Genomic DNA, 23782 nt, shown 5'->3' on the forward strand with positions numbered 1-23782 from the left:
TACCTGTCTGCAGGAATTGAATAGTGAGAAACTCACAACTACATTTCGGCCTCAATTACTCTGGTAAATCATTCTGATTTACAACAAAGTACATGGAATCAGTTGTAACCCCTCAAGGGATGAAGGCTCAATTAACCACAACAGTCATAATATTCAGTAAATATTCAAAGGTACTTTCTTCCCTGAGCTAGTGACCATCTGCCTGCATCCACACCCTGTCTAAGGGAAACAAGAAGCATGTTTGTACTTATAAAGGACAAGAAGAAAAAGGTTGATGCAGCAAAGGGGGTCACAGAGATGGCCAAGGCAAACAGTTATGAGTTTCTTCACTAAATCAGCACTACTATGTGTACACACAGCTGAAAGAACTTCCTCCTGGAAGGGAAATAGCCTGGTGACACAGCACTTTTGGAACACCGACAGAAAACATCTCCTCTGTCAAAAACAGCCTGGCAGGAGCATCCCTCTCCTCTGCTGACTCCCAAGTATATAAACTGCAACAAATTCACAAATACCAATGGGGGAGGCAGTGCCCACAGAGGCTTCAGAACTGATGCTTCCCTGCTGGCAAAATCAGAAAGGGAATTAACTAATTCCTCATTCTGCAGGAATCACTGAAACACACCTTTCCCAAGTAACATCATCATTTCTTTGGCAGTAATTCACACTTCAGCCTCAAACAAGCTGATGTTTTCTTTGTTTGTCTATTTAATGTTTGGGGTGGGGGAAAGGGGAAGGTGGTTATAGGTAGGTAGGTAGGTAGGTAGGTAGGTAGGTAGGTAGGTAGGTAGATTAGATAGATAGATAACAGGATTAGGTTGGATATCATAAAGGTTCTTTCCCCAGGGGGTGCTGGGGCACTGAAAATGCTCTCCAGGGAATGATCACAGCCCCAAGGCTGCCTGAGCTCCAGTAGCATTTGGAAAATGCTCTCAGGCACAGAGTGGGATTTTGGGGCTGTCCTGTGCAGGGCCAGGAGCTGCACTCAGTGATCTTTGTGGGTCCCTTCCAAATCAGAATATTCTGTGATTTCTGTTCTTCTGCCAAAGGGCAGGCAAGTTGCCTTTCAGGTAGGGGAGGACTGAAACCAGAATGCCATCTTGCAGCACCAACCTTCTCTGCCATATCAGATGAAATGTTGCAGGTGTTGCTCGGAGTCTGCACTCTCTTGCAGTGCTTGTTTTCACTGTGCAAAGCCCAGGAGTTGGCAAAATCGTAACTGTTCCCCACCAGGGTCCCTGGGAATGAAGAAGAGGAGAAGCAACATGCTGTTTGAGGGGTTTTAGCAACAAGTGGGCATTATTGACTGCTGTTAAGGTGATAGTCTGCTGAAAGTTCTCTTTAAAAATATAAACTGTTGTATCAAATAGATTTTTATTCCAAATAGATTATAGGAAAGCCATGATCAGTGATATGGATTTTGTTCTGCTAAGGACGTCTCTGCGCTCAAGGACAGACTAAAGCCTGCAGAAGACAGCTCCCACCTCCCTCACACCTGCATGAACACAGTAGGAGTTGCTGCTGGTCAGCTACAATCTGCAGGAGCCAAAGCATGCCTGCACATCTTCTTACCACTTAAAAGTTGTCAATAAAACACAAAACCTATTAGAGAGACAAACAAAACCATCTGCTTTCCCTAACTGAATAAATCATTAGCACTCTTGATCCCAGCTAGCTTTGATTTTTCTCCTGTCCAAAACTAAATCTTGTATGTAAAGAAGCTTAATATGCACCATCATTGTTTGGGCCCATCGTCTTCCTTGGTAAGATGTCCTGAAACACGCTCCTCTGTCCCAGGACAAGCATCTCCTGGCCCACACTTACCAAAATTTGCATCAATTTTGCATAAAAGCAAAGCTGAATGAGTTAGTATGACTGTGACTTCCCAGGAGATGCAAACCACTTCTCTGCTGCTCTTGCTCCATCCTTCTAAGAAGGGGGATCCTCCCAGAGAGGGAATGCTTCCTCCAGCCTCTTTTGCCACCCATGATCTTGCTGGTTCCAGGACTATCTCCAGCTTCCTATTATGGGTACCTGCTACTAAACAATTTTGTGACCCTTTTTAAATTTTTTTTTTAATTTTTTTTTTAACCCCATTGTGGTGCCCATGAGAATATCAACTGCCAGTGTTAGTGCATTCCCAAGACCTTATGCGGGGGATATATTGAAATACAAACCTGGTTGTATCTGAAAACCAAAAGAAATCAAAAGAAATTCTACCCAAGTATACTATAGACTATTTAATAATATACACATATAGGTAATAAAGATTCCATTGAGCTCCCTGTTTAGTGCAAACATAAGGAATATACAGACCACTCTTCCTAAACTATGATGAAAACTGCACTGAGAATGCTAAGGCAGAGGTATTAAGACCTGCAGACTTTTTTGTAAACTAGAAATTAGGGGCTTTTAAAGGTAGCATGTATCAGGCCCACAGAAGAGAGCAAAGAACTCCCAGGGAAAGGGGATGAAAGACACAAAATTGCCATCTATGCAGCCAAGACTTGAAACAAGGAAAGAAATGCAGCAATAAGAAGGACACAACCCTTTAGTTTACCACATATTATAAACATTAAAGCAGCAATGCAAGCTGGCCTGAGGAGAAGCAAGGTGCCAGATTCCCTTTTGTTTGCAGTAAGGCAGCCTTTCCCTAGCAGGTGTGTAACAGGAGCTGGGTTCTGCTCTGAAGCAGTGTTTCTCCAGCCCTGGATGGACATCCATGCCAGGATTCCTGCTGGCAGCTACCCCCAGGGGCTCCGTCACCCACAGGCTAATGTTTGAAGGTCAGCACAACTGTTGGCCCTAAAATATTGGTCACTTGTTTTTTCATTTCTCTCCTTTCTCCCCGTTCTCTCCTTTCCCTCCCTCCCTCCCTTCCTTCCTTCCGACACTTCCTTCTGACACTTCCTTCCTTCCTCTTTTCTTCTTTTCTCTTCTCTTTTCTCTTTTCTCTTTTCTTTTCTTTTTTCTTTTCTTTTCTTTTCTTTTCTTTTCTTTTCTTTTCTTTTCTTTTCTTTTCTTTTCTTTTCTTTTCTTTTCTTTTCTTTTCTTTTCTTTTCTTTTCTTTTCTCTTTTCTTTTCTTTCTTGCAATGCTTGTAAATTTATACCTCTTATGCAGTTCTTTTACGCAACATTTGCATTATGTGATTATACTTCTTTGTTTGCTATATTCAATGACTCACACTTCAAGTAAGTGAAGGGTTTGGAGAGCCAGTCATGTGAGGAGCAGCTGAGGGGCTCAGCCTGGAGAAAAGGAGGCTCAGGGGGGCCTTCTGGCTCTGCACAACTCCCTGACAGGAGGGGGCAGCCAGGTGGGAGTCAGGCTCTTCCCTTGCTCCCAGGGAACAAGGGACAGGATGAGAAGAAATGGCCTCAAGCTCTACCAGGGGAGGTTCAGGTTGGACACCAGGAAGAATTTCTTCATGGACAGGATTGTCAAGCATTGGAACAGGCTGCTGAGCAGGGTGGTGGAGTCACCACCCCTGTAAGTGCTCAAGAAATGACCGGACGAGGCACTCAGTGCTGTGGTTTAGTTGACAAGGGGGTGATCTCTCAAAAGTTGGAGTCAATAATCCTGAATGTCTTTTCCAACCTAAATACTTCACTTATTTGATGAGGCTTCAGGAAGAAAAATGGGGAGGGAGAAATATCCCTAGTACATCTTACTGCTATGGGTAGAGGGAAGAGCAGCTGCCAACACCCCTGACCTTTCCCACCTGACACCTCCATTGCCTTCTGCTGAACAACTTGAGAAGGGAGAAGAGAAAAGGCAGTGGAAGGGACAACACAACAGCCTAAAAAATAATCTGGGGGTTAAGTGGTCTTAACCAGTTGGGTGGTGCTGTCAACATAATCTGCACTGCAATTCCACCACACAGCAGGACTACCCTCATCTCTTGCACAGCAGAGTTTTGTTTTGCCTCCGGTCCTTTCTGTGCTCATTTCTTCTTCCTGGAAGCACCCAAGATTCTGCAGAAACAACTAAACAACTCCCTCATGGGGCTCATCAGAGCCCAACACCCAGAAGCCCTCCATGCAGCCTGGGTGGGACTCTGGCTAAAGCACTGGTTTTGCCTAAGACTTGCAGGAAATGTGTTGAAAACAGATGTTGTCACAAAACATAATGAAAACAAAGGATTTGGACAGGAGTGCTTCAAGAAGGGATGATCAGATGCCTGATATGAATCACAGTACAGATCCCGATAGGTAAACTTGCTGCTCAAAAGCCAAGACCCGCAGACCAGCAGCCAGCTAGGGTGGAATCTCCTTTCAGCATGCAAGATGGGTTCAGGAGGCAGATAATAAAGATAACACAAATCCCACCTACTCCTAACATCCCAGACACATCACAACATCTGTGACCTTGCAGAGTGTTTGAGGAGAGGGCCACTCCCCCACCGCCTGAGCAGCAGGCAGGGTCTCCAGGAGTGTCCTGCTGGACTATGCCTTTAGCGCTCCAATTGCTGCCCTCATGTCTGTCTCCCTTCAGAACGATTTTCAGATCAGTGATGGCCACTCTTCGCAGCAAAATCCTTGTTCACTATGATTATCTGATTATCTCCAATCATCAGTTCTTTCTGAAATCAGAAACTGGCACCAGCTTGTTTACTTTGACACTGATGATCAGTCAAGCAAAGCATCAGGAATAACCACCTCATGCTCCAGGCACAGAACCCTGACCTCCTTCCCTGGACCTTGTGCAGATTTTCCAAATGGCCACAAGCCCATCAGATAACTCTCTCAGGCTCTGTTAACTCACCCATAAAAATAAATGCAGAAATTTGGTCAAGACACTACAGTCCTGTGAGTCTTAATTGATAAATAGAGTCTCAGTTGGTAAATAACCAATTTTCACATGTTGGTTATTTATCAAGCAATTTCAGGGGAGGAATGAGGGTGAGGTTTTTTGTTTGTTGTTTTTGGGGCTTTTTTAACACAGTTTTACATTATTCTGACAGGCAAAACTATTGGTAAGGTTGCCCAAAAATTGGTTCCTACTTTGCATCAAATTGATATGAAATAACAAAGTCATGGGCTATAAAATCTTTCCTGCCCTCTCCAGTTTGTTACAATGAATGTAAAATCAGTAATACTGAACTGGAGAGGGAAAGAACCCCCTCCAGAACCCTACAGCCTAGTGATGCAGCCACATTCCTCACAACAGAAAGGTCTAACTTCAATCCCAGACCCTGAATCAAGCAGCACATGGGCTAAAGGTGGCCAAATAGATATCTGAGCATCTAGAAAGAACTCAGCTTCATTTTTCTGATATGAGCAAAGGCTGGCAACCAGTTAGAAGTGCATGCTGAGGTCAGAAAGCAGAGCCTGATCAATTGGCAAGTCTTAGAAGGCTTCACAGAATGGCCATAAAGGACCAGACCTTATCTGGCAAGAAAGAGCAGAGAGGAAACCTTTCATTAGGGTCTGGGAGAAAAAACAGACAAAAGACCAAAAAAAACCCTAGAAAGCTTCTGAGACATTTCTTTTTATATTTTAGTTATGCTTAAATTGTGAAAACAAAGTCTCAAGGTTAGGCTTGGTTTTGTTTCCATATCCAATAAACAAGCAAGCCCATAGAATAAAGTCAAGGTTGTTTGCCAGTCTGAACAGGACATGAGCACTTCTCCACAGGATGAGCTATTGTAGGAACCATGTCACTGGCAGTGACTCAGCACCCCAACCTGTCTGAAGGACAGTGAGTCTGCAACTTTGGGAAAACGCTCTTCCCCTGCAGGGTGGTGAGGCACTGAACAGGCTCCCCTGGGAAATCATCACAGCCCCAAGGCTGCCAGAGCTCAAGATGCATTTGGACAACAGAGTGGGATTGTTGGGGTGTCCTGTACAGGGCCGGGACTTGCTGATCCTTTCAACTTGCTAGGTCCCTTTCAACTCAGGATATTCTGTGAACTTCAAAACCTACTGGAGAGGCTTTTTTGGGGAATTCAAGAACTAACACTTGAGGCCTTCAGAGCTTAGTCCCACCAGTGTTACTTTAGCAGGGTATCAATTTTATTCTAATCTTTCAGAGCTCCAGACCTCAATAGCTGAGCATCCAAAGTGTACACAGAAACAATGTGTGCTATTCTTTCATCAGATTCTCATCAGTTCTCCACTTCCACACTAAAAACACAGCAAGGAGTCATAAGAGCATCATGACAACGCCACATTTGAATAGATTATAGAACAGGAATATAAATATATCAAGAGAAAAGAAAAGCAATTACAGTGTTCATTAAGTTTTAAACACCCTTTTGTTACTGCCTCCTTTACTTGCTGTAAGTGTTAATATCCACTCACAGAACAGGTGCTTTGCCTCTTTTTTCACGACCACCCTAAAAACAATTCAGATATAATCAATGAAGTTCCATATCATTTTCCACTTTCTTAAGTGAAAAATCAGATTAACTGTGTTCTTAAACCACAATAATTTCTTTCTCTAAAATATGGAAAAATCGTATTTTCATTTCCACTGCATGTTATTCTGAAGCTCAAAGATCTTAACACATCTCTTACCAATAAAAATCCACCCCAGAAATGTGATTTATTAGAACTGAGGCCCCAGTCTGATAAATTCCAGGTTTTAACAGGAAACAATGGACACACCAACAGGACAGTTCAGGCTGCTGGCAACCTTAAGGTAACCCTTCACTGCCCTCAGATCACTATGTAGTTACACCAAGCTCACATCCTGGGATAGGCTGACCTTTGGGAGAACTAATCAGCCTGAAAGGAGAACAACTAAAAACTTTAGTGAAAAGAACAGGGTGAAATGCTTCACAGGCTCCCAAGAGGCTGCCTACTTTTTCTGTTCAAAAAATATCACTTCTCCCAGCTGTTTGCATTGTCCCCTACCTGGAAGCTAGATTCAACAGTATATGACAAAGCAAACAAAAAAAAAGGGATCTGAATTATTCCATGACTGATTTGCCTGAAGCAAGTTAAGAAATGCTCCAGTGAACCAGCAGAGCTGCCAAGGAAACAAACAGTGCATGGGTGTAGTGACATCCCTCACTGTTACAACACATTCAAACATAATTCATCCTAATTCCTTCTAAATTGGTTTAAATGAAAGGTCTTTTGTATCACTGGAAAAACCGGCAGAATTGCTGACACACAGTTCTATTTTTCAGGCTAAAACCACAGATCTGTGTATCCACACAGGTGGATAAACATGAGGAGATCCCTGACTTCTGTAAGAGACACAGAAAACACATTTTCTGTGTCACCTCTGTTATTTTACGGCTCCTCCAAGCAGAAACCCTGTCATGGACTTTATTACATTCCAAAATCTGTGGCTGTGAATGGACTGGTTTTTTTTAAGAGGGAAGACAGGGCCTCCAGCATGTAAAACAAATACAGCATGAAACACATTTAAACATGAGCAGCAGAGGGGCCTTTTCTACATTTGAAAAATCCAAAGCATTACAGTCTCATTTTTTACTTCTGCTTTTTCCAAGGGCCTTACTACTACTGTCTCAAGAAAAAGCCATAAACTTCCTATCTCATCTCATTCAGACATCAAGGGATCCAAGCCATGGCAAGCAGTTTTGTGACCAGAGTTTGTTTCTTATTATTTACATTGCTGAAGGACAGATTAATCATTTTAACACACCATAAGATCTCTTTTTTTTTCTGAAGTTATGCTTGTGTAGCCTGAGTGCCAGTAGGACACATCTCTGGAGCACTGCCAGGCTCCTTTCCAAGCTGCTTTCTCTCCCTATCTTCACTATCATTTATTTTTAATACACACTTCCTGTTATCAATCTAATATATCCATGTATTAACTAACTTCAAACCTCTCCTCTTCAGGTAAGCATTCAGAATTAAAAGACACTCTGAAATACCACAAATCAAGACCAATCCTTCAAAGTCCCATTCAGGGCTTTCCAGAAACTCTGAGTCTTCACACAAAGGTGTACTGAGCAGCAAAGGTGGTCTTGCTCCTCATTCTCACCAGGAACTGCTGTGATACAAGGTGTACCCGCCTATCCAACAGCCCTTATAGGTGGCGAAATGTCATTAAAAGGTAACACCTTTATAGAACAGCATCCCATGCCAAACCTGCAAGCAGCAGGAATTTAATCTTCTGCTGTTGTATCTTTCTATTCTCACACTATCTATTCTTACTACCTCTTGGCTAATTCATGAAAAATTTGATATTGAATCAATGGGTATTTCACACTGCTTTTTTATTGGGTCTTCTTCTAGCCAGTCTCTCCACATGAATTAACCTGTAGCTTTATCTTTGCATTTGAAAGTTTCCAGGTTTCTAAACATGCTATGTTCAGATGCCTGGCCTTTTCTCAGGAATGAGATGTGACTGCCATTTCCTTTCAGGAGAATGGAAGATGAAAGGACTTAGCTTTTCAACACACCAGCTTGAGGTATCTGACACATTCTGTAGAAACATTTTTGCTGGATCAGCAACATCTTTGTTGAATCAGGAAAAGTGTGCAGAGCTCCATTAACATACAATCAGTTAGTGGTAACCTTACCTTCCCGAGTTCTGAAGTCATCCTCAAGGAACTTATTAAAATTGCCACACAATCCACAGGTCTTATTATAGTGCTTTTCTTGAAGGAGTATCTGAATGTTTCCACTGGCATCAGTCTTCACCACAAAGCCATGCTCATCACTGGATATTTTATAATAACCCGCCTCCTTCTCTATAAATATACCATTGGAGGCAAAAGGTACGGAAACCCTGTGGAGAAAAAACAGGGAATTCTCAGCATGTGATACACAAAACCCATCAGGTTGTTTTCTGCTAGAATAATAGTTCCTAGAGGTACCTTTTTTCTTCCTGCATCACAACTCCATCTAAAGAGAGATGAAGACTGAAATATTCTCCAAGATACACAGAGAAACCAATTTTGTCCCCATCCTGGTAATCACCTGAGGAGATGAAACACAACCAAATACTCTTAGTTCTGGGACTCAGGAAGACAATTTTTGGCCAGTAAAAACCTATTTTAAACTATGACCAACACAAAACAGTTACTACTGAGTATAAAAACATCTACCAAAGCAGTTGGTATGAAAGTTACATACAGTTTTGGTACATATATCATCACTTCTGTGCCCAAGAATAACTCTGCAGAGGCCTATGCTAATTCCAAGGCCTTCTGTCCTAGAAGGCGGGATTTTTCTTACTGGTGTGGTTTAGAATACAGAAAAAATTTGTTCTAAAGGGTTGTATAGCTCTTATTCCTGGACTCAGCTTTAACTCAGCCACATCTCCCTGAAAAACACAAAATTAGTAAAGGTCTTCTTTTTAGTAGGAGTAGTAAGAAAATCCCTGCTTCTTAGCAGCTTATTTATGGATGAGCTACATTACCAAAGGATAAAGAAGCCCAGGAATCCCACTTTCCAAAACAAGCCCAAAAAACCCCAATACAAACCACAGACAAACAAAAAAAAACCCAACCAAGACCACTTTTTATGAAGTGGTCCATCCTATCTGATAAAGGGGAACTATTTGTCTTTTTTTCCAGTGATGGACCCCAGTTCAGACTCACCTAAGAGGGTGAAGGAGTGCTCGTGACAGTCCCCAGCAAGGAGGTAGCTGCAGTACCCAGCAAAATTGTACAAGGAACCATCAAACGTTTTGATGTGATCATTCCCAAAAAGGCTGCAACGGGCAACTGATGACTCCTGAGGTGAAGCCCCTGATAACCCTGAGTATCAAAACACAACATTAACCTGCAATTTAAAGCAATCATTTTGCAGTTCAGGAATTTCTCTGCTAGAATTTATCCCCACTGGTGTCCTGGTGGCTTCCAGGTAGACGGTAAGCTTGGCATGGCAGTCCATATGATCACAATTGGTTTTTGTTATTATTATATGCATTACTGAAATGCCTTTTTTATTTCCACCAGCCCAAACCTTGCAGGAGTAATATAAGTTCTGATGCTTTGAGGAATGCCATGTGTTCATTTGTGCATGCCTACAACCCCACTAAAGCCTATAGGGCACTAGGAAAGCCCTATATCTTGTTCAGTCAAACATTCCTGACTTCAGAGAATGTTTGGGACTCAACACAGTGCCTGTTTCAAGGTAAACAGACAAAAGGAATGCCTTCAGCATGGTGAGAATAATCCCTGAGTCAGTACAAAAAGGGGAAGGGGGGGCTCATATCTCACAAAAAATAGTGAAAATATATTCTAGTCCAAACCTGTTTTCTTACCTGTGATTACAGTGCCCAGCAGTAGGCTTGTTTGCAGCACTGTCAAGAGGAGCATCTGTTAAAAATCAGAGAGACAGCTTAGAATATTCTTCATTTGAGACATAGTCTGTTTCATAACTCCTCATCACTTTCTATCCTTTCTTTATAAGGAAAATTATTGTTGAGGCTCTGCAACATTTCAGAAAGCCATAATCCATGCAGACAGTTGTGATAATTCAGCTGCCCTCCATCCTGCTTTAACTAGATAATCTAGGAGAGTTATCAGTTACTCTTTGCCAGCATTTTCACTTCTCATAGCATGGAATTCAGTTACCTCCATGGGAAATGCAACCCAACACAGACACATATCCCAATTCCCCTCAGCTAACACTCTGCACACAAAGCCTTTCAACGCACAACATTATTTCTCAGCCAGCCTGATGTAAAGATGCACCCCAGACTGGCTCAGCCAAGCTGGCTCCAGTAGAAGTCCCCTCTGCAGCACAAGATTTGCACTCTGCCCAAACATCCACAAAGGGAAAGAAAGAACATAGCAGCCAGCAGGTTTGTTGGCACACCATTGTAACCACATAATCCACTGATTTCAGGGTGATAACAGGCTTGAGATCAGGGGCAAGAAGGAAAGGGAGGAAATCGTGCAGAGATTAGAGACCAAGGGTGAAAATTTTCATTCAACAAAATCAGTTTTAGCATTGCCTCCTCCTACGTTCTAGCACCAGAACGTCAGTCTTTGTTTTCCGTATGTCTATAAACTACCTCCAGGATGACCAGGCCTTTAAAAATGATAATTAATAATAGGATATGAGGGTCATGCAGATTGTGAACTACATGGGTTCAGTGGCAAAACATCAACTGTTAAGTATGAAAGCTGCAGAGAGCTCTATCTAAGGGAATTAATTTCAGTAATCATATAAGCAACTACAGAAGCTTAAATATACTAAAGTTAAAATATTAATGCCAGAAGACCAGACACACCTTTTCCTAAAGGAACCATCCAATTAAAGACTAGAATGCATTTTGCAAAGACAAATTGAGATATCAGGTATAGACACACACTTCTTATTGCTGTTAGTTATGTAGGTCCAACTCTCACTCAGATAAACAGACACTGAGTTTGACTCATACAAGACAGGAAAAGACTCATAATGCTGCAAATCCCAAAGTGACATAAGGCTGCAAGACAGCTCAGAAGTACCAACTGTGTGAGAAAACCACTACAAAGAATGGTGAAGGAAACAGTAAGCATCATTATTCTCAGAATACACACTCGCTACTCGCTACACAGTGCATGCAGTTATTGTGGTGAATCAGATATTACTGATCTTTGTCAACCCTTTTGTTTTACAAAGCAGGCAGAGAAAAAAGGTAAGGAATAAATCCCTTCCCATCAGTCCCCATCCACCTCCCACTCTGTTCTGAACTGCAGATGGAATTTCCCCCAATTCTAATGGACCAGGTGCCACTAACAAATCACAATACAATCCAGTAAGATCTGCCAGTATAAAACCATCTACAGTTTTATCACTGGCTTAATTAGAAATGAATGTACCTTCTTCTGCATCAGACTCCTCTTGCACATGAGCAAAAAACTCCTCCAGTTTCCACCTCTAGCCTACATCATCGTTCCCCTGGTGCTTCAGAAGTCAAGACTGACTTGGAATGACTTTGGTCTGAAATCTCTTGTTTTTGTACAAGCCAGGAACTCTTGTTCTTTTAAGAGGAAAGATAAAAATGCAGACGTCACATCCGCCTGATTCTCAAGACAATAGATGAAATTGCTATCGTGGAAATCAGGCACTCTTAATTGCCAGGAGGTACAATGAAGGGAAATAGTTTTAAAAACTGACAGATAAAATCTCTGAAATACATTTCACATGCGTATGTGTGACAAATCTCACTGGTTGAGCCAACAGGCAGCATATGTATTTGACAGAACATTATTCAAAGGGAATAGTTGGATGCTCCCCACCTCAAAGGCCGCAGAACCATTAAGCATTTTTTCCTAAACAACTGCCTTGAAGGAGAAAGAAAAATACAGAGCTGGTAATTTAGCTAATTCAGGACTCTAATTCAGAGCCCTGAATTTATTGTCTAGGTGAAAGAATACTCAAATTTTGCCACCTTCAATCAGAGCAACACATTTGCTCCTTGAAAAATTCCTCTGGAACAGCACATCCTGCTCTGACTTGTTTGCAGAGTGGGCACCAAATCTATGGGCATATGTACAGCACTGAGCAAAAACAAAAACCAGAGTTTGTCAAGTCTTACTTGACTTTCCATGTCCCATTCCTAACATTTTCAACAACTTCTAGGATTAACAAAGGCCTTAGGAGGCAACACACTGCACTGACTGGGAATTGTTTTCTCCTCTTGGATCCAGCTGCCACATCTCAGCAGGTCCTTCCTAGCCCTGAGAGCATGAACATGAGTGATCACAGACAGATGTTCCCTAAACCTTTCCTTATGGGAATGCCAGCACTACTCAGGATAGGGGGAATCAGATCTTCTATGACCATGGTCTCTTAATATCTTCTCAGTTCTAATCCTTTCATTTCCTGAGCCCCAGATAAGTAATTTCATTTAGCAACTTCCTCTTGCAGATCTAAATCCAGCAGGGCTTTTTTTGTTTGGCACATAAGGAAGGTAGTCTGAGATTACCTGGGAAAATTCCTTAAAAATAAGAACAGTGGTCAGATAAACTCAGACCTTGTGACACTTCTTAAGTGTGTTAATGACCTTGGGGAACATAACAAACAGAATTAATTGAGATAGACACATAAGGAATAAACTTCCCTTTTTCATCCTGTCTCTTTTTTCTCCCCCCAAAAATAAGGAAATGGTAATTAGTGAGTGCATTTATTGACTGATATTGTACAATGTTCAAACACAAAGCTTAGTGATGCTTGGGTATTTCTCACATGTAATTTTCCAAACAATACACCTGAGACATAGGAGAAAATATAGAAACAGCTATGAAGTGGTGCCAAAAAAACATCTATAGTCCATTCTCATAAACAGCACAGGAAGGACTTCTGAGAAAAATTATCCATAATACTGTTTTTCATTGCTTTGTTCAAATAGAAGGCTGCATGCAACAAGTCCTGGCCCTGCTACAAGTATGTTTGAATTGAACGATTCTATCCTGGGCAAAGTCAGTTTGCATGAGAATCACTTAATTTCTGCAGGCAACTGCACTGATTGATTTTCTGAGACCTAACAAAAGTGTTCCCTGCATCTGGAATAAACAGAAACCCCAAATGCCACATCCTCTAATGCCACACAAAAAGTCAAATGAAGGAAGGTGCACTCAGAAATGTAGGAAAGGACAGAAAGAGAAAAGATAAAATTGTGATTAGAGGTAAGAAGCAACTTCTCTGTGAGCAGAGAAAATTTCCAGTCTTGGAAAGTCAGAGGAATTATAGAAGGTCCTTGTGTGTCCTATTACAAGTAGTACAGAGAAGGTAGGAAATCAGTGCTCGTCTCTTCTCCCAGGGTAAAGGCTGGGAGCAAGCAATGAAATCTCCAGGGAGTTGTTGCCTTTAAAGCACATAACTGGAAGGTATCAGCACAGGTCACTGTGTCAAGAAGGAGTCAGACAAACTAACAAAGGGCCCCTGCATCACAGGGATCAAATCTCAGGGATCAAGTGCTGAATCAAAGGCAGCTTTTGGTTTAGAAAGTCTTTACCCTGCTGTGTGTTAGAAGTAGAAATCCCATCCTTTAATGTTACACTTCATTTCTGACTTCTCCTTTCCTAAGCAACTGCTGCTAGCCACCAGAATCCTGCTTTTTGGTCAAAAAGAAATCCAAAAAACAAACCAACAAAAAACACCCAAATAAAATAAAATCAACTAGACACCTTTCTTTATCCTATCCCAGTCTGCAAGAAGATATGTTCCAGTGTTTTCCACAAGTGAGATTCAAATTAACTTCCCATTACCGATCCAACAGTGAAACAAAGCAAAAGGACCAGGAGAGGGGAAAAAAAAACGCCAAAAAAAAAAAAAAACGCCAAAAAAAACAAAACAAAAAAAAACAAAAAAAAAAAACCAAAAAAACCCCAAAACAGGAAAGGGGGAAAAAACCCAAAAAGCAAACCAGGAAAGGAAAGGGGGTGCTAAAGCTCTAGTTCCTATGAATTGCAGGGGCTTTAGTGCATTTTAGGGGTCATCAGTGCTCAGTTCCTTTTCCTGGCACAGCTAATGATCATGGTTTAAAGAAAGACACCCCTCAGAGAGGATGGGAGGCACTAACGACCCTCACTTTGCATTTGAAAGCCCCCAGCCTCCGGACATCCTTCCATAGGTTGGGAAGTTCACTCGGCAAAGCCAACACTTGAACACTCTCCCTCCTGACTGGGCAGGGAAAGGCTTTATCCGAGATAATCCTTTTTATAATCCAATTTAAGTCCTTTCCTGGTGGTAAACTCACGGGATTTCCAATTTCACAGCCCTTCCTGTGGTTATGACTGGGGTTAGCCAAGCCGTAAGGACCACAGGCTGCAGCGGGTGAAGCGATGCTCTTGGCTGCTGCTCTTCAGGCTCCAAATCTGCCAGGTGGCATCCCGACCTGGAGTTTATGAGCCAAGGTGCATCCCGCAAGCCCTGCGGTCTGCAGGATCACATCAAAGCAAAATACCCCGCCTCTATATGCAGGGAATAAGGACACTAGAGCTGCACAACATAATTTTCAGCTGGTGCCAGCTAGTACTGCAATGCTGAGGTCAGCTGCACTACTCTACTCTATGCTGGCTGAAGAGCCAAAAGCCTCACACATTTGCATTACATTACAAAGAGCCGCCAGAAGTTAAACAGAAGGGCAGGGGGTGAAGATGATTTTTCGCCTCGTCTGTGGGCGATTTCTTCCTTATTTGAGGTATCACCGCGCTGAGACCCGCCCGACACGGCAACTACGCGGCATTCCAGCCGCCTCCTGGAAGAGCTTGAAGACAGGCGGTCACTTCTCTCTCTCTTTTGCTTGTTAATGTCTTGTACCTCCACCCAGGGCTGAAATTCCCTGCATACAGAGAGCCAGCCAAGGCCAGTTCAACGATTTCCTCCCCCATCCCTGGAATGGTGTTTTTCCTATTCCCCCCCCCCCCCCCCCCACTCCCAACTAGTTAAAAGTCTATAATCTTATTGGTTTACACGGTGTTTTTACAGGCACAAGATTTTGTAAGGGTACCCCATACATGTATGTTATTCACAATTACCCTGTGAGAGAATTTGGAGCCTGTTCTGGAGACAGCAAAACATTTCAGGATCTTTGTCATAATTTAACATCAGCACTGACATCAAACACCAACCACTCCACCACCACAAAATCACCATCAGGCTGCTGAAGAAAAAAAAAAAGAAAAGGCAAACAAAACATAAAACGCAAAGGAGTTTTTCCATTAATATAATAAGAGAAAATGAGAGCCTGTATTATGCAGTGTGATATCAAGTCAGTTTTCCAACTCCGTGCTTTAAAAGCAGTTCATCCCTCCTCTTGGGATTAAATTTGTCCAAATGCTGAAATGTCTTTAGCTGAAACCATGTAAATAATGCCATTATAAAACGCTATAGCCCAACACTTCTGGGCTGCAGGTTTGTAAAACAGCTGCAGTAACAATTCACCTGGTGACTGTAGATTTAGTAGAATAATTAATTACTAAATGAGCCAGTCACCCTCAGATACACAGAGAGATCTCCAAATCTCAGATAAGAAAAATGTCTTCAGTTGGTCTTTTAATTTTTAATCTGAGGTTTAATCAACCACGATGAAAGCATGCATGTGAAGATATACACCAATACCGACACCCACCTGCATATATCCACTAAATAAATTTGTCCTGACAGGAAAATATTAATATACTGAGAAAGGAGGAAAAATAAACAGGAACAGCCAAAAGACGGGAAATATCCTCTTAGTGTGGGGAGACAGATGAAAATAAATAGAGGAGGGAAGCGTTCTTTCTCATGTGTGTTTTTACAAAAAAAAAAAAAACCAAAGCTCTGACTTTGAATCATCTATCTCGTAAGTGCCTGCGATTCTAATCCTAAATCACAACTGATCATCCAAATGAACCCAAGAATTTCAGCAGTTTTGGCAACTGAAGCAAGAGCAACAGTTTCCCAGATGAGAATTAAAATGCCTGACTGGTTAATTTTGCAGAGCAAGGCTTTGCCGTTACAGAAGGGAGCAAACACATACCCCGCGCTGTTGCTTTGAGAAGCAATTTCACCCCTCTCCCCTTCGTGCAGTAAGACAGAAACAATACTTTGTGTATTTGCAGCACAAGCATGTAAGCAAGGACAAATTAATTAACATTCTCTGCTCCACACATAGGGCTGATCTAGGGCCCTGGGAGATTTACTAATTAAGACACAGGTTTTCTTCCAGGGTCGCAACTGTTATAAAACGCCCAACTCAGGAGCCAGGTGGAGCTTCTGTGTTCAAGGCTGACCCCTATAGGTTTGTCCCAAAGTAATTATTTTTCAAACAAGAACAGCACCAGGAGATCATTTAAAAATTCAGCACAACTGTTAGCAAACTGTTCTGACAATTAAAGCCACACCATGTTAAAAACACTCACTCTAACTCGGTTTTCTGCTACCCTAAGCTTCAGACAGCACCTTAATGGAAATTTAAGAAACATCTATTACCAGGTTTTCTCTACATCCCTTCCTGGATAATGAGTTCAAGACAATTCTCCACCACCCCCTGTTTAAGTTCAATGAACTGAGCTTCCAGATTGCCTCTCTAAAGTGCATTTCTCTCCACTTTTTGTGGTTTTCACAGCTCATCTCTAACTGCAGATACCAGAGCTAGGGCCAGGTTTAAATATTTAACACTGTTGCTATTGCCAGAATGCAGCATCATCCATATCCCTTCTTCCCTTCACCAGCATCTCCTACCACTTCAGCTGTTTAAATAGCACAAGACAGGGATGGATACTATCAATAATCAGAAACAAAACAGAAGTGTAAATTATCATTTGGCAACGTATAATCAATGTGATGAGTGCTCAGTTGTTGGTGTGTTTTCTACTCACCTAAATGACGGTATGTCAAATCTTAAATCTCAAATCTTTAGGCACTTAAGGCATGCATGATTGCATCAATACAATTTGCCAAAGTTGTGATTTCACTAAAGAGCTGTAAGGTGTGTTACACACTGTGTTTTTCATAAACCCATCAAAATTATGAATTCGACTGAACTGCAGAGAGATGCCAGTTCCCACTGAATAATAGCGTGTTTCTGAAAGTCTTCATCAGGAAGAATAATCTTGGTCCCTTAAGATTGAAATTTGGCCTATGGAAATTCCTTGCAATACCTTAAACATTTTTAGCATTATCTTAATCACTTTTGAAAAGGAAAGAAATCATATCCATACAAAATCTATTTCATTCATTTTTATAATGCCAAGGAAGAACCAACTCCAAGAAAAAGCAGATCACTAAGACAAAAATCACATGGTTCTCCTTCTGAAAGGCTGATTTACCTCAGTACAAGACAGAGCATGTTACTCATTGTGGAGGACAATTAAGTCCCAGAAACATTCACTGCTCTGCTGGGAACAATTGACACCATTATGTGATCAACAAATCTGTGTCTTGTGTGCATTCTCCACCACCATCCTTTTTTCCTGCAGTCATCCAATATAAGCACAAGGAGTAGGGGGGAATAAAACGGCAAAAAGCTCAGATAGTGAAATTTTCCTCATGTATTGGTATACAGTACATACCCTAAAATCACAAGAGAAGATATCAATCATAAGACATCAACTACAATACAAGGACTCTAAAATTCTAGAATATAAATTGTCTCTCTCATATGCTTTTTGATTCTTTTCTACCATCAAAGATTAGCACTTATAAGATTTTTCTCCTGAAATGTGAAGGGTAGAGGCTTCAAGATGAAAAACAAAGCTGAGACATTCTCAATAATTTTCAATCTCTACATTTAACATCAAAATAAAATATAAAACTGTCCAAATACTCTACAATTCCAAAACATCCTCAAGCAAGTTGGCAATACGGATAATACAGGGACTGGAGTCATAGCATACCCTGAGCTGGAAAGGACCAAGGATCATGGAATCAGCCTGATGTCACCCTAATTCCCTATAACCCTTCATGCCCAACCCATCAGACAGATACTCACCCCTCACAGACTGGAGGTAATGGACAATGTGTGTGCCTTTCTCCACTGGACTGTTCCTAAAACTAAGGAACTTTATAGAAATTGCATTAAAAATTAAAAATACTCTCCAAGTTTGATTTGATTTTAAAAAAAAATGCACCAAGTAGTCCAATCTTTTTCCATTTGCCATGGGACAAGAACTGTACAAAACTACATCCTAATAAAAATTTAGTTTTTTAACATCGCAAACCTGAGAGATGCCTTGAACTTACTATTTTATGAGCCCATGGCCAAAGATTTTATTTTTAGAAGCACTATAAAAAGACAGGAACTTGTGTGTTTAAATAACAAAATCATGGCCATAAATTGTTCAGAAAACACCAGTTAAAAATTAGGCTTCCTTTCTTTGTCAAACAAAAGAAACTGGAATATACTCCTTTCTCCTTCTCTTGTTTAGCAGAAAAATTCACAGTATTCAAAGGGACAGTGCCTGAAGATATTTGCAAGCATGAATATATCTGTATATTTTATTGTCTTTTTATTTCTGTTCACATCCTTTTGGTTCAAACAGTTCCAGAAATCCTCAGGCCCCAAGGCACCTACATACCTGAGCTATGGATCCCAGCAGTCTGCCAGGCTTTCTGGAAGGACAGATTCACACATGGATATGGAGAGATCTCAGGAACATTAAGGCAGATTTTACAGAATACACAGAATGGCAAAAGTCAGGTTTAATTTGAAGCTGGTGGGATGAGAGGAGAATGCACCCACCCTTAGCATTTGGTATTCTGGTAGATTACCATGGTGGCTGCAGTGCCTTTCCTGCTCTTTCCTACCCCATCTTCCAACACTGGGCATGAAAATCATCTTCCCTCAAATTTCCTTCAGAAAATGAACATCAAAGGTTTCTAAAAGTCATCTTCAGCCATTTTACTTTAATATAGACTGTTTAATTAACATGCTGTGACACCCATGTATTCATCATTCCATGTATTAACTCTTTTTTTCTTCTCGTGGTTCCCCTGGTTTAGGAATCACATCCTAGGTCACATCATCACTCTCAGGTGACAGGAGGCAGAGATGCACAGTAGGCACTGCTAGAGCAGGTACCACACTCTGAAGCGGTCCAGCTGGAGAAAGATTGTCCTTCTCGGATGTCCCGGCTAACTTTCCAGCACCGGTAGCAGTACAGGGGCACTATCCCAATCTCTATGGTTTGGGACAGCACCTAAGGCAAACGCTCTGTGCTACGACAGCAGCGCTTCCTTGTGGTAGGACGTGGCTGGGCTTATGTCTACAGCAGAAATAAGAAAAGAGCGCTCTCCAGCTGCAGTGAATGCAAGTTTACTGATCCCAGGGGAAACCAACAGCCAACGAGAAAGAGGGGGAAGTTACAACAATTTATAAGGAGAGAAGGACACAAGGGAGGAGTCAGTCCCTGGACAAATAGGGTTTCAGAGGGGAGTGGGATACAGATGATTGACTTTGGGAGAACACCAATGGGGATAAATTGAGGGTGGAGCCCCGGCCCCTGAGCCAATCACTCCACACTCTAGTTAGAAGTTTCTAGAGGGTTCCAGAGAGAAGGGTGGGAGCCCCGAGTGATGGACAAGGCACCGGGGAGGGATTTGAGAAAGGGTACATTAATCTCCAAGGCAACTGAGGAGGAGTTGGGATAACTGGCAGCACAAGGGAGGAAAGGGAGAACCAGGGCAGAACCATTACATGATAGGGGGGAACAGAACAGTCCAACTTATACAGACACAACAACACTCGTTGCATAAAGACAATTTTATAGCCATTACAGTGATAGAAGTGCCTAAACTGCTTCCTAACTTTTTACTCACAAGTAACAAGCAGCCACTAGTTTAATTACAACTCTAAGCCATAAACTAAAACAAGTTTCACCTCAGCATGAGGGAGAATTTCCTTATCTTGGGTGTGGCAGAGCACTGGAACAGCTGTCCAGGGAGGGTGTGGAGTCTTCCTCTCTGGAGACATTCCACACCCACCTGGATGCATTCCTGTATCACTTGCTCCACGTGATCCTGCCTGGGCAGGGGGGGTCGACCGGGTGATCTCCTGAGGTCCCTTCCAGCCTTAATTATCCTGTGATTCTGTAAATAAAGGACTTCTTTAAGATATAGAGCCATCAAATACTCTATACAGGATGGTGGCAAAAATAGAACAACTACCCTGTAAATAAAAAACATTGAAAATACTTTATAGCCATTATAAAACACTATAATATAGTCATTTCTTTGGGAAAACATAAAAAGAAAGAACAATAGCTTCTAATTCTCTAAATCAGGACTACAGTCACATCTTGTTTATTGAAATACAACACGGAACTTAGTTCTCATAAACACACACTGATTTTCCTCCAGATTCAAAAGCATGGAGCCAATTGCATAAATCTCAAAATGAAAACACTTTCCACACTACATTTTATTTTATTTATAGAGAGGAAAGAAAAGGAGTTTTATTATTTTTTTTTTATTAAAAAGTTTCATTTATAAAGAGGAAATAAAAATACCTCAATTTTAGACCCCAGGAACACCTACAAGACCCACAGCCCAGTGCCCCACTATGTTAAGTGCTGCACAAACAGGACAAAAAACTGTCCAAACCAAAGCATCAGTAGGAGTACCACAGAAAGAAGGCTTGAGAGAGGAAGTCATGCTAAAAAAATTACACAGATCATTAAGCAGACCTCAGCATGGTGTGGGAATCTACTGGCTTTAGAAATAAATAAAGCTTAAAATATTTTAACACTACTTTCAGCTATTTGTAGCTTCACAGTCTAAAATGTGTAACTTGAGTTAAAGTAAAAAGGACTGTTCAGAGAAGAGAAAGCAAAGAAAGCATTCCTCAAAGAAAAGCTGAAAAGCACTGGAGCCTGTATTTCCAGTAACTAGAACCAAAAAGAATCAGCCTAGCTTTGGGAGCAACAAAATTACTAAATCACAGATTTAATCCCTCCAGAGACTTAAAAGCATCCAGGTGCCATATTTGTTAAGCAGCAGAAAACATTTCATATGACGTTTTGTTATGCCCAAAGCTCTGTGTGCCACTACACTATAGAAGAGCTTAGCCATGAAGGTGGTTCTGGAGCAGTGAACTCAAATTCATGCTGAGCTCCTTATATGGGACCGGGTTCTTTCAAATTTCCTGGGCTCCTGGCTGACAGCAAGGAATTAACAGCACTGGAAAGTAAAATTCAAAGTATCCTAAAGATATGTACTTAAAGCCGAGTTTAAACTTTATTTATATACACATTTTATTATATATTAATTCTTCAGCCACTTTTGACCAAATCGTGAGGGTTTATGTACTCTCTCAGCAACCCTGGGGAAAGAGGGAATCTTGTTCCCAGAAAAGGAAAACCGAAGCACCCACTCACCAGTAACCACAGCATTGCCTAACTATAAACCACTCCATGTTTGGGTTTTCCCTGACTGTAGTTTGTAAACAAAGAAGGGATATATAACTCTGCTACTGTTTCAAAAACTATTTTTATATGAACAGACATATTTTTTTTAGTGCTTCACCTGGAAAATCTGACATGGGATTTGCAAAGTTCCTGTCCTGCCTCCTGATCAAAGAGGAAGAAGCGCAGAAGCACAAAGTCTGGAAATTCCCATTAGACCTGTAAATCTTCACAGTCTGGTGATAACTGAGCTAAGTGGGGGGGGGAGGGGGAAGGAATTAGATAATTTTGCATTTTCAGAAAGTTTTCATCCCAGTTCTGGAGGCCTCCTGAGATCCCTTGGAGTCTAATCAACCAGTGTGCTGAAAAATAAGGGAACTGGGCAATTACACCTGAACCAAAAGTGCCACAAGCACATTGTACCCTCTGAAAATCTAGAATTTTCCAGTGATAATGCTAGAAAGCCACTGACCAACTCAGGAACCACAGCTCCTGTCAAACAGTGTCCCTTCTCATCAGTTAATTTGCTTAACAACTAATGCACTAGGAGAACAAAGACGCCATTTGAAGGACTCATGGTGGGAACAAAGGAAGGCTTGTGAACTTCCCTAGAAATGCCACTCAACCATGCACGAAGATCACTCTGATACAGATGTTCTGGACAGAATAATGCTTCCAGCTCTTCTCAGTCTGGTTTTATCTGGTCACTGTTGAATTGTACCAGAGCTGAGCAGTTCAGTGTCACCAAAAAATGCAAATACTACTCACAACAACAATCCTGATGAAGATTAAAATGTGTCATGGCAAGGTGATCTGCTCAGACCATCACCTCATCAGGGCAAAAGGACAAAACAGGACTGCAAGGACTGCCAAAGACATGTACCGTATTGGTTCACTAATTTCTGTGGTCCTCCTGGCTACCAGGAATTTTAGGAATTTTTGTTTCATGTTTTTCATACACTGCAAATGACTTGGAGCTGGCACCTTGGTGCTGTTTTCAGTCTGTGCAGCACTTAAAGTGGGGACTGGGTCCACAACTCTGCCTTACAAATAGCAGCAGCACCATACCACATAGGGAATAACAAAAAAGCCACCTAGAACAAAACAAAGTCAAAACTGAGCTCTGCCACATGCATTGAACCTGTCAAGTTTAATCCCATGGAATGGAGAGAAGGTAAAGCCTTTGAAAGTGATGAAATACAAATTCATACCTAGGTAGACTTTACAGACACCAAGGAGCTAATCACACAAATTACATAAATCTTCATTTAGATAAAGCTTTGTACACTGAAATGAGTAAAAATACAGTGCCATAGAATGAAATACAGCTTCACACCCTTCAATAACAAAAGCTGGGACTATTTCAGAGAAGATTTTAAGCACCAGAGGTTCATGCTGGCTTGCCTCCTCCTTGTCAACACACCAAGCGCCCCTCAGATAAGAGTCTACCAAGGCCACCTCACTTATTTACAAATAGGTCATTTGGCATATTTGGGCCCCAACATTCTGGGACAATGCATTTGTTAGCTATTGCAGTGAAAACATGATGGTTCTCAACCATATTTTCTAGAAGTCCTTTCTGGCCTCCTCACCAGACCAGCCAAGACCCCTGATTCTTGCTCTCTTTGACCATTTTAACCAATTAACACATCCTAGGATGTTCTGTGGGAAACAACAGAAACTGTTGCACTAAGCCAGAAGAGGGAGTGTAACAGATCAAGAAACAGGAAAAGAAGGAGCACAAAGACAAAGCACTGTGTGTCCCACACAGTCACTGCCAGGAAGCCAGAGACTCCAAAATAGTCAGCCTGGGTTAAAGAAGTATACTGAAAAGCTCCCTTCAAAAAATGCATGTCTGTACAAAACAGCAATTTTCAAAAATCCTTGTTCACAGAAAGATAAGGATAGGCAGCAGAAAGTTTTTCCCTGTGTTAAAGAAATCTCCGAACCCAGGGCCTAACAACATGCTCTAAATGCCATCTGCTGAGAAGCAAAAAATATTGAGTAGAGATTGCTTTTTGGGGAGATGGGTACT

The 23782-nt window shown here is 41.5% G+C and overlaps 1 protein-coding gene across 1 annotated transcript in view; it reads right to left on the reverse strand.

Moving 5' to 3' along the window:
• The window catches only part of VWF (von Willebrand factor), a 119822-nt gene extending 107956 nt beyond the window's left edge, over positions 1 to 11866 (reverse strand). The window contains exons 1-6 of the mRNA XM_063154296.1: positions 11740 to 11866; positions 10191 to 10245; positions 9523 to 9681; positions 8797 to 8899; positions 8500 to 8708; positions 1114 to 1238 (exon numbers count right to left, since the gene is read on the reverse strand). Of these exons, the coding sequence (XP_063010366.1) occupies positions 1114 to 1238; positions 8500 to 8708; positions 8797 to 8899; positions 9523 to 9681; positions 10191 to 10245; positions 11740 to 11769 (681 nt within the window). The 5' untranslated portion in view covers positions 11770 to 11866. The remainder of the gene's footprint in view (positions 1 to 1113; positions 1239 to 8499; positions 8709 to 8796; positions 8900 to 9522; positions 9682 to 10190; positions 10246 to 11739) is intronic.
• Positions 11867 to 23782: the final 11916 nt, after the last annotated feature.

Source organism: Melospiza melodia, chromosome 4 (assembly GCF_035770615.1).
Source record: "Melospiza melodia melodia isolate bMelMel2 chromosome 4, bMelMel2.pri, whole genome shotgun sequence".
In the NCBI taxonomy this organism is placed as follows: domain Eukaryota; kingdom Metazoa; phylum Chordata; class Aves; order Passeriformes; family Passerellidae; genus Melospiza; species Melospiza melodia.